Source organism: Triticum aestivum, chromosome 4A, assembly GCF_018294505.1.
Source record: "Triticum aestivum cultivar Chinese Spring chromosome 4A, IWGSC CS RefSeq v2.1, whole genome shotgun sequence".
Taxonomy (NCBI): Eukaryota; Viridiplantae; Streptophyta; class Magnoliopsida; order Poales; family Poaceae; genus Triticum; species Triticum aestivum.
The window spans coordinates 101,481,058-101,492,403 of NC_057803.1; the positions used below are offsets into that span (position 1 = coordinate 101,481,058).

At 39.9% G+C, this 11,346-nt stretch overlaps 1 protein-coding gene across 2 annotated transcripts; it reads right to left on the reverse strand.

The window, feature by feature from the left end:
- Positions 1–6,452: 6,452 nt before the first annotated feature.
- Positions 6,453–10,014, reverse strand: LOC123085403 (flagellar attachment zone protein 1). 2 transcript variants are annotated; one of them, XM_044507037.1, is made up of 15 exons: positions 9,791–10,014; positions 9,573–9,657; positions 9,446–9,468; positions 9,209–9,283; positions 9,074–9,115; positions 8,898–8,975; positions 8,738–8,806; positions 8,522–8,674; positions 8,253–8,421; positions 7,955–7,995; positions 7,507–7,596; positions 7,323–7,427; positions 7,064–7,228; positions 6,840–6,949; positions 6,453–6,754 (listed from the first exon to the last, which is right to left on the reverse strand). In XM_044507037.1, exons 1-15 carry the CDS (start codon positions 10,004–10,006, stop codon positions 6,679–6,681), a joined length of 1,497 nt encoding a protein of 498 aa, XP_044362972.1. In that variant the 5' UTR covers positions 10,007–10,014; the 3' UTR covers positions 6,453–6,678. The 2 variants fall into 2 exon arrangements, with proteins under 2 accessions (XP_044362972.1, XP_044362971.1); XM_044507036.1 differs by having other exon boundaries at positions 9,074–9,127.
- Between the last annotated feature and the right edge of the window lie 1,332 nt (positions 10,015–11,346).

Below are 11,346 nucleotides of genomic sequence, written 5' to 3' on the forward strand. Positions count from 1 at the left end.
TAGAGGTGGAAAGTAAAGAAGACTGGAATGTCCAGCTCAGGTATGAATGCCATACAAGTTATAAGATGTAGAGAAAGTCGATCAAGTAAAGTGTAATTCTTGAGAATTGTGATTAAATTTTTAAACACTATATTCTTCGGGAATTTTGGTTAAAAGTTGATCACAAGGATACCGACTCAATTGCATGTTGTTGCAAATTGATGCAAGAATTACTACGACCTAACGACCAACGAATTTGTAATAGTTATGATGCTTTTTCATCAACATATTACCTCTAATTTATTGTCATAATTCATTTTAGAGTTTTGTACACTTTAGCCCATTGCATAGAAGTTGCAAGGAGGTTGTTTATAAGAGAACAATAGTTGCTCGATGTAATAAACAAAATGGCCATACTCCTACTTCTGAATAGGATGTAAGTTGTGAATATTGATGATAGAATTTATTCACTTTATCCTACTAATGCTAAATGTCGCAAGACTAAAAGAATACCACATATGTGTGGCACTGCATTTAGTCACATTGGAGAAACTCGCATGGAGAAATTCCATAGTGGTGGATTTTAGAGTCATATGATTACGGATCATCTGACACTTGCAACCTTTGTCCAAATAGTGAAGTAAACTCAAATACCATTCACAGGCCATGAAGAATGAGCAACAAAATAATTGGAAATATACATATTGATGTATGTAGTCCAATAAGTGTTGTTGCAAGCAGTGGATTTATCTATCTTCAAGGATGACTCAAGTAGATATTTATATTTACTAATTGAGACATAAAACTGGATCTTTTGAAATTTATCAAAAGATTTTCAGAATTAAGATGAAATTATTGTAACAAGAAAATTATGTTTCTACAACTGAATTGCAAAAAATAATATTTGAGTTACAAATTTAGCCAATGTCCTATGAGCTGTAAAAGAATTTTATAGCTTGCACTTCCCAGAAAATTACTAAGAGTAGAATGTTTTGAGTAGATGTAATAAAGTTATGTATGATATGGTGAGATCAGAAATGACATTGATTGTTTTGCCAATATACTTTTTAATGTGATGCTTTAGAGACTATGGCTTTTACACTAAAAAGAGCACCATCAAATTTGTTAAAATAAATGCTATTGTGTAGGTTATGCCAAATGGTTGGTATTCCTCTATCACTACACCGAGGCAAAGTGTTTTGTCATGGAGTGTGGAAATTTTGAAGAGAATGTTTTTTTGCAAAAGAGTGAGTGGGAGGACAATGCAATTCGATGAGATTACAAAATCTTCATGATCGGGTCAAAGAAAAGAAATGCTAGAAGTGGTTCTTAAATTTCTTATCATGACTGATACAGAAGCCTCTACATAGGATATAGAGACCACAGTTGAATGTGCAACTGAACTACATAGGTTGGAAAATTCATACAGACCTTCAAGGTTTGCAAACGAAATATTGTTGAAACAACCAATGAACCTATAATACATAGAGAAGCGTTGATGAGCCCTGACTCCGGAATTGGCTATATGCCAAAATAATCTGAGATAGTATCCATGCACATAAATTCAAGTTTAGAACTTCATAGACCCTCTGAAAGACTTAAAAGTCTAAAAATGTAGTGATGGATCTATAGATTGACAAAGATAAAATGTTTTATAATGCTTGACTTGTTGTAAATTGTTTATCACAAGATCAAGGAGTTGATTATGACAATATTGCTTCATCATAATAATACTTAAAGTCAGTTCGGATTAAACTAGCAATTACTAAATATTTCAGTTATGAGATATAACAGATGGATATCAAAATGATTCGCATGAGATGGAAATAGAACCATGGTTGAATATTTGATACGGTCCAAGGTAATTTTCTCGATCTAGAGGATGCTAGTAAGTGTGCAAACTTCAAGAGATTCAGTAATGATCTGAAGCAAGTATAGTGGAGTTGGAATTTTTGTTTTGATAAATTGATCAAAAAATATGATTCCATCGATAGAAACAAAGGTGCTTGTATTTACAAGAGAGTAAGTGGGAGCATGGTAATATTTCTGAACACTGTGTGTGCATGACACATTGTTGATTGGAAATTATATAAATTTCTTGACACGGATTAAGAATTTATTGAAACTAGTTTTTTAGTAAAGTATTTAGGCAATATGGTCCTTGTATTAAGCATTATAATGTATGGAGATAGTAGTGTCTAATCAGGGCTTAGCCAAAATACATATTTACAAAGTACTAAAGTAGTTTAGTAAGAAAACGCCAAGAGTTTCTTGTCAAAGTCACATGGAAGGAGTTTTAAGCAAGAATCAGTGTCATGAAACACTGATAAGCGAAATACATGATTTCAATCAGTCTTGTGTTATAAATGTTCCATGGTATGTAAACAACCAGACATGTCTAATACTCCAATTAAGTTGTGAGTAAAGTTACCAAAATGACCAAATTATTGATCATAGGATAACAGTGAAAAATGTCGTTAAGTACAAATGACATGTTTCTCGCATATGGATAAGATGAAAAGATTGGTGTAAGGAGTTAAATCAGTACAGGCTCGTTGTAAGTAAGTACCTTGATAAAATCTTCATCAGTACTCCAAGCGATTTATCAGTTTCAGTTAAATGATTGGTGGCACAGTAAGTTGGAATTGATCCAAAAGATTAATGTGGAGAATTCTACAACAGAAGGCTGAGTATATTGTCACTTTATAAGTAACAATAGAGGGTGATGAATCAAAAAGTTCATTTATGAGCTTGGTATGATTTCTAGATGATTGTGCAAATGGATCATTGTTCTCAATAGTGGTTCTATGTATCAATGAATCAAAGGTCCTGCCAGTGATTCAATGCATACTAAGCTTGTTTCACATAAATTATGAATTCATGTGGAAGCATTACAAATGCATTGAAATGCAAATGATAGACACGGATCTGAAGATTGTCATATTCGACAGGACGAAGTCTATACCACAAGCAAAGCATGCACTGACACCAGATTGCCATTGGTGTAAAAGTTAAAAGTGGTAACTAGATTATTGACTCTAATGCGAGTGGGAGACTGTTAGAAATATGCCCGAGAGGCAATACTATTGTATTGTTACATTTACATATTTATATTAAGTGTTTATATTTGATGTTATAACTGCTATGATCTTGAAATATGCGATTCAGTGGAAAACTCATATGCATGTGTGAAATGATAAACAGATTAAATAAAGGTTCCTAGTCTCGCCTCTAAGACTAGCTCAAGTGTTGTTGGTGATCATGTTTTCCGGCTCTTAGGATATCGTTAAGTGTAACGATAGTCCTAAAACAACACTGAGATTATGACGTTGGAAGAACGATCATATTGAATAGACCCAAACTTGTTTGTTATGAATTAAGATAATATTGTTTGTAATCAATTCTAATGACATGGAGTGTTAACATGTGATTTTGCTCCTTGGACCATGAGAGTATCGTAGTCACTTCTTACCATATGGTGGACTTAGGGGTTGCTCAAATGTCACATGTGACACTGTGATCATAACAACAACTTACATGTTCATCGGAAAGTTTGACAAGGGACTAGATAGCTCGAGAGTGGGATTTTCTCTTCTAACGATGGAGATATATTCTTAGGGCCCTCTCGGTATAACGGCATCCACCATCGCCTGGCCAGACACAGGTGACTACGTCATGGGGATGCTGGAAGATAATAACAAGAAAGAACAAAACTGGTAACAAGGATTTCGGTATAGTGAGCATAGTGATGACTCAAGAGGATACCAATGCATCCCGAGTTTTGTTAAGTATCGTGAAGCAAAGGGAACATCATATGATAATCATAGGTTCACTCAAATATCATTCGTGTGCTCATAGGGATCGATATGGATGCCCACGGTTCCGCTATCGGTCATTGAACGAAGGGGTTTCGTTCATGTCTATGAGTTACCAAACCTACGGGGTCACAAGCTTAAGGCAATGAAGATCTGCTAAGTGTTAGTAGGATAGGAGTGATAAGAATATATTTGTGGAATTGTTTCATTAACACTCGGAATAGTTCTGAGAGGATCCAGAAGTGTTTCGGGGTCACTGGAAGGGGTTTCGGTGAATATCGGGTAATACCGGGTATTACCGATAAATATATATAGGTGGAAAATATTTGTGGGGATGTTAAATTATATATAATGGTCTGAAAATATCTAAAACTATTTTATACTTAATTTAGGGTCTTTTACATCTGTGTCCCTAACTGGAACCCACTACTCATAAAGCCGGCCAAAGGGCTTTGACCGTCCTGAAAAAAATAGCAGAAATATCAAAAAATATGAAATTTTGTGGGATCAAAGATAATCGGGTTCGCAAAACGCGTGCAAATTTTTGTGTTGTTTGGACATTCCACGAGCTCGTGGCAAAGAAAAAACAGTTAATATGTACGCATGTGAATAGTAAATTCAAAAATAGCTAGAAAATTCAAAAAAATATGAAAAAAAATTGGCATCAAAGAGGTTCGGGTCCCCAAGGTGCATGCAAATTTTTGTTGTGTCTGGACACTGTAGGAGCTCGTGGAGGAAAAAAATTGGCTCCGGAAAAAACTTTGAAAAAAATGACTATTTTGTTTTTTTGTCTAGACCTTCTCGCATGTCATTTGATCACAAAAACTTGCAAGCACCTTGTGCACCCAAGCCTCTTTGATGCCAAAAAAATTCATATTTATTGAATTTTCTTGCTATTTTATTTCAAATTTACTGTTCACAAGTATACAGATTAACTGTTTTTCCTCGCCATGAGCTCCTGGAATGTCCAAATAGCACGAAATTTTGCACGCACATGAGTATCTTCGATCGCACAAAATTTTAGATTTCTTTTGCTATTTTTTCTGGGCGGTCAAAGCCCTTTGACCAGACGGTAACGGCGTGGAAGGGCAATTTTTTAAGAGCACCTAACGGCAGAGGGGCAAATTTGAGCAGGCTTCGAAATTATGGGCAAATCTGAGTAGTTGGTTCGAGTTAGGGACAGAAATGTAAATGGCCCTTTAATTTAATATCAACGGGTCTAAAAAGGCCAAGAGGTGGAAGCCAACTTGGGCCACGAAGGCCCAAGTGGGGGAGGCTCCTTAGGAGGCCGAATTGGGGTACTCCTCCCCTTAGGCCGGCGTCCCAAGGAGGCTTTCCCTCCTTGGTAGCAGCCCTCCTTTTCTCCTCTAATCTATATATACTTGAGGTCTTGGCCACAAATTGTGCATACAAGTTTTGGAGCCTACTCTAGTTCTTCTAGTTCTAGTTCTAGTTGGTCCTAGTTGACCAATTAGAGTTAGACTAATCCTCCTGTCCTCATATTTAGAAGCCCTGTGTGATTCTAATCTCCTTCCTCTAATTCTCTGGCGACGATTAGCTTTGGATGGCGAAGTGCTACCGGTCGTGAAGGTTGCACGCTTGCAACCAAGTAGAGAGGCCGCGCTTTCGGTCTTCGGTTCGAGTGACTGTTCATGGGCGGTACGAGGGATCATTCATCGACAGTTCGAGAGACTCCAAGTACGATCTACATCGACACGTTCTTCTTCCGCTACAACTCGGTGACGGTACAATCGTGATCTCAACCCGTTATGCATCTTCATATTGATCTTGGGTAATCATAGGTGCGGGGTTTTTTTTTCTAGTATGTTTCCCAACACATAACGGTTGGAGTGTTGGTGTAGAATCCATGGTGATGTCTATGGGGTGCTCTGCGTCAGGCAGAACATTTTGTCTGAAATATATGTCACCTTTACTTTTGGAACATTATTTGCAACTCTTGTTGCTTTCCTTTGGCTTTCTTTACCAGTTACCAAAACCATTATTGAAAAGAGTAATCAGCAATACCTACAAGTTGGTCCTATCCTCCAGAGGGCTATGTGGAGGCTAACGTGATGCGACGTTTTGTGCAGGTACCAGAAAAGCGGAGGGGCAAAACTTCCACCTTGTGCTTGTGCCGAAGAGCTGAAGCATGAGATTGTGTCCTTGGCCTAAGCGACGCGCTACATTTGGTCCACGAGCATATCATCTTAGATGATTGTTCGACGATTCTGCCATTGTGATTACCTTACATGAGATTGCCTGCAAATATGAACCCTCTTTCTGCTTGGAGAGAACCTTACATGAGATGCTAGACATGTTGAGGAGAAAGCCAAATATTCATAGCCACAAGATTGGTAAAGATAGCAACAGAGTTGCACTCGAGATGGCTAAGTTGTATAAGATCAAAGATAGCGGTATCCTATTCAGATCCCCATTCACTCATGATCTGGCACAGTTACTGCAAATGCATTGTAATGCTGCTTAATATCATGAAATGATAATCATCTACAATATCATGAAATCACATCCTGACTATTTTGCCCTTTATTTTAAGGTGCAAAGTTAGGCACGAGGCAAACTGATTTTGTAGTCACATGTTTGTGTAGGCACGAGGCAAACACAAGTGATCCAGCGCAAGCTAAATAAATGTCCACAGGCTAACAAATGGTATACTGATTTTTCCTTTCATCATTTCAGCCAGTTTACAAAATACATCAGCATAAACGATAGATACATCAGTACCACACATGTACAACAATGTTGATCGAACTCTACAAATTAAGAACTGCCTAATGAAGGTAGGCAGACACATCAAAAAAAACGCCGATCAATTTGTGGTGCAAATGGTGTCCTCGCTGAGGTTTGCACTCATGCCTCAGCAAAATCATAGAATTGTCGCATAAGTTTCTTGTTTCATTTTCATCAGATTACCCTCGATGTCCTTTAATACAGGTCTATATCTGCACAAGAGATGAAACAGTTTGATTTTACCAACACAAAATGGGGTCGACTAAGGAAAATATAAGAAAATGGTAGCAGACTTACAAGCGTGTCAGGTTATTCTGTGCTTGGACTGCCTTTCTAAGCTGAGCTGAAAGTTTCATTATCTCTGCCGATAATCCCTCAGATCTGCTCTGTTCTTTCACAAGTTCATCCTACATGTGGCAGGAAGCTACTGTAAATTGAGGACATGATATTAACTGGATTTGACCACAAGTTGGTCATCACCCAAACAACAAAAAACGTTTTCACCAGTTTCAGTTATTAACCTTTAGAGAAAGATTCTCTGTGACCAGTTCTGGTGGGATGCTGGTCTCACTTTGGCCATCTAGCTGGACACTAGTATTGTTTGTTTTCAACAGGTTAGCTTGCTCAATTCTTAGCTTCTCTAAGTGGAGACGAAGCTCTTCATTTTGCTTCAGACAATCTTTAACCTGCAAGTTTAGATGAAGTCAGTAGGCAAGATGCAGATTTCGTAACAAAGATTTTTAGCATACTCCATGCACAAACTGAATACGAACAGCACACCTGGTTCTCCCATTGCATCGTAACAGACATAGCTTCTTGATATGAAGTTGACAAGACCGAGTTCTCCTCAAACAGATTCTCTATTTCTAATGACTGGGAATCAATCTGTTGAACACATAAAGAAATTAGTCACCGTTTAGGAAACTTACTTTAGCAAAAATAAAAGGAAGGCAAAGCCAAACACCTCCATCAGCAGCTTTTGGCGGCTGCCCTCTAACCTCTCAACCATCAAAGCCATATCATGCAACTGGTTTTCAAGTTTTTCCCTATCTTGCTGCCATAACGAAAAAAGCGATCAGTACAGATTGTTTTAAGAGCTGAGTTCAGCTACAAGAGTACTATGAACCTACAATACTACATGTGCGTGTGACTATTCTAGTCACCACTGCAATTTTTGACTTTTAACTATGCCTTCAGAACTAAAGGTGCTCAATCACCAGGTACCACATGATCTGATACCAGCCATACATACCTCCAAAGCTCTTGATCAATCTGGGCATAACTGTATGGTCTTACTGTGAATGGCCATAGCACCATGCCTAAACATGTGCCTATGCAGTCTAATGGTCTATACTGTAAGAAGCTTACTTTCTGATGAAATTAACGAACATAAAGTTTGTTAGATGTGTTACCATTGAAAATGCCTTGCGTGCAGCAAATTCAGAAGCCTCTTCTGCATGGAAGGGAAAACTTATTTCAGCAAGTAGGTGCATAATTTTGCAACATGGTAGTAAGTACCTTAGCATGTAACTATATGTCTATATATCAAAAAATATGGAATGTTTCAACACTAAATGACTACAAAACCATAAAGCATGGCAGAAAACACCTACAGCAACATCTGGAGAATAGAATTACATGTTTGCTTAAATTTTTCTACTTCCTCAGTTAGAGATGATATAATACCCACGAAATAATTTTCATCCACACCTGAAGATTTCTTTGTTAATGCAGCAATTTTCTCTTCCATCTCTCGCTTTTCAGCTGCAAGAGAAGTGGTACGGGATTGTTCTTCAGCTAGCCTTTGCTGATCTTGCTGCCTCAGTAGGGTCTCTTCAGCTAGTTTTTGCTGCTCCTGTTGCCTTAGCAGTGACTCTTGCTGTGTTTGCCATTTTTTTTAGATATCAAAGATTTTTTAGATAGACCATACGAGAATGGAAGCAAGTACAGCGCTAAAGTGGAAGGCATAAACAACCTACCTTTAGCTGAGCTTGTAAATCCTGTATCTCCTTTTCCATGGCAAGAGTTTGCTCACTTGATGTTCCCACTGCATATCCACTGTAAGAGTTGCTCATTACTTGCTGCTGCAGGGTATTGAGCTGCGCTCTCAAGGATGCAGAGTCTTCTTCTGCCTGTTGAGTTGCAACATGAGCATGCTGACTGTAATGCTAAGAAGGCACAAACTTTAGACATACCCTGTACTGCTCCTCTTCTGCCTCTCTCAACCGCTTCTTCATGCTCCTTAGTTGCGCTAGAGCATCCTCCTAATTATCATACCAGGAAGAAATGATGAGGCATGCATGCACAGTTAGCAGAATATTGCACAAATATTCCTACAAAACAAGTGTTGAATACCTTAGCGACAACTGCAGCGTCTTTCTCCAATGAAATGTCATTTAGAGCCTTTTTCAACGAGGGCACTACATTTTTCTCCTGCAAGTCACAAATCAGGCAACAAACCGCTTAGGTGCATGTAAACTGAGATGCACTAAGATGTGCTACCAGTACTGGCTAGACAAGATGTAACTCACGAGGTCATTCAATCGGTTAACCAGGGAATCCTTTTCGACTTCCTTCTCGGCAAACTGCGGGACGCATGCCGTGTGTGTTAGGACTTGCTATTCCACAAATAACTACGCAATACGCCATATCACAGACAAAGATACCTTGGACATCAGCATTTGGTTTTCCCTCTCCAATTCCAAGTTCCCATTTTCAAGTTGTTGAACTCGTGCAAGGAGCTACCATTTCAGACGAAAAAAAAGGCCTTAGTTACAATCTATAAACAACAGGGTTGCTACACATTTGCAACAAAAAGCATTTTTTTCAATGCCCCAATGCAGACAAATGGCGTAGCAAACATGTCCCAGCTCTTGGATACAGGAGGAAACTGAAAAACTAACCTCTGCCGCGGCTCTTTGGTTCCCTGCAGATCATCGGAAATGTTTTAAAGGCAGGATTAGCACCGGATTAAGCAAAGATAGCAAAGGAATTGTTCTGGCAGACAGATAGAGAGAAGGATGGACCAACCGTGAGGGTCGCCGTGGGACGCGGTCGCGGCGGGCGTTTGCTGCTGCATCCTCTCGGCCGCCCTCTTCTGCCGGATCTCCTCCAGCTGCCACACACGCAACAGAGATCGGAGTCTCGGACATCAGAAGCTGACGGGCGAAGCGAGGCGCGGATCTGAGCCGCTGCCCGCCTCCAAAAAAGGAAAGAAAGTTAAAAACGGGGGGAGGCCGGAGGCGTACGGTGCGGCGGCCCCTGGAGGCGTGCTGAGACTCCATCGCGGCGAGCAATGGATCGGCCGGCGCGGGAGCTCGGGAGGATTCGGCGGATTTCGGAACGGAGGAACCCGGAGCTCCTCCGGTTCTGCAATTGCCGCGGTTGGAGAGGTGGGGGAACGGGAGACACGACGAGGCAACCAACCGAAGCTCGTGTCGTGGGCTGGTCAGCGATGGGCTCATCAAAAGCACCCGCGCTTGTAGGCCTCTTGCTTTGATGGGCCAAGATTGAGGCTACCGCGTCCTTCTCCTTCTGTGCAAACGACAACCCTGGGTGCATCAACTACGGGCTTCGCAACCATCACCGACCCACCGACTCTAGTGGCTTTGGCGATAAGAGAATCAATGGCGCTGACGGATGATTTACAACTTCAGTCCATTCTGATGGCCTCGGACTGCAAGGTCGTGATCGATGATATCAAGCAGACTAATAGAACAGCTTACGGTGCAATCATACATGAGATTATACAACACTCTTATAGTTTTACTTTATATAATTTTGTTCATGAGTTTAGGAGTTCAAATGCCGAGGCTCACAATTTAGCGAAGCATGCTCTAAAGATAGGGATGGGCCGCCGTGTCTGATTAGGCCACCTCGAAAACCTTTCTTTTGTCCATGTAACTATGGTGACGATGTAATAAAGGCTTCGTGAATTGTCTCAAAAAAAAAGACAACCCATCCTACGCTCGGAAAAGAAAAAAAAAGGCACAAGATGCGGCAGCAGCAGCGACGCCATAGACGGAGACGATGTGGTCATTACATGCGTGCCAACTCTGGAAATCACGACATATGAAACTTTTTTTTGACAATTATCTCTCCTTTATTCATTTATAAGAATCATAACATCACTTACAAAAAGAGAAATAACCACATTCGGAACGATGTCCATCTAGATATCTATCTAGACCTACTATTAAAGGAAATAGGTATTTTTAGTTTTGGCTCTACTTTGTTTCGTCCCGTCTTGAGAATTTTTACGTATGCTATTTTTTAGTTTTGTCTATCTCATGGAGGAACATATATTTGTGCAAATAAAGGAAACAGACGTACGAACAAAACCGGGAGTCTGCTGAAGACTAAAAAATAATTGTCACAGCTAGGAGTTGAACATACGACCTACACGAGAGACAACTTAGGAATTGCTACCCAACCAGACAACATGATGTGTTCTAAAGTGAAGTTATATTTTTTTATAGATTTTGTTATCTGTGACGCTGGTTAAAGAACCCAGGCAAAGTCGAAGCCCACGCAAGATTGAGCTTCCACGTTGCTGAGTTGGGCCTTCGCCTGAAAACCGGGAGTCTGCTGAAGACTAAAAAATAATGGCCACAGCCAGGAGTTGAACACACGACCTACACGAGAGACAACCTAGGGGTTGCCACCCAACCAGACAATATGATGCGTTCTAAAGTGAAGTTATATTTTTTTATAGATTATGTTATCTGTGACGTTGGTTAACAAGTCTAGGCGAAGTCGAAGCCCACGCAAGATTGAGCTTCCACGTTGTTGGGTTGGGCCTTCA

Bases quoted from the DNA above. Each gene is read 5' to 3' on its own strand.
- LOC123085403 (XM_044507036.1), bottom strand. From the start codon at position 10,006: ATGAGCCCATCGCTGACCAGCCCACGACACGAGCTTCGGTTGGTTGCC. The intron at 7,996-8,252 runs GTGTGGATGAAA...CCTTCCATGCAG, and splicing joins ATTAACAAAGAAATCTTCAG to AAGAGGCTTCTGAATTTGCT. The intron at 7,428-7,506 runs GTGTTTGGCTTT...TGTGTTCAACAG, and splicing joins GCCAAAAGCTGCTGATGGAG to ATTGATTCCCAGTCATTAGA.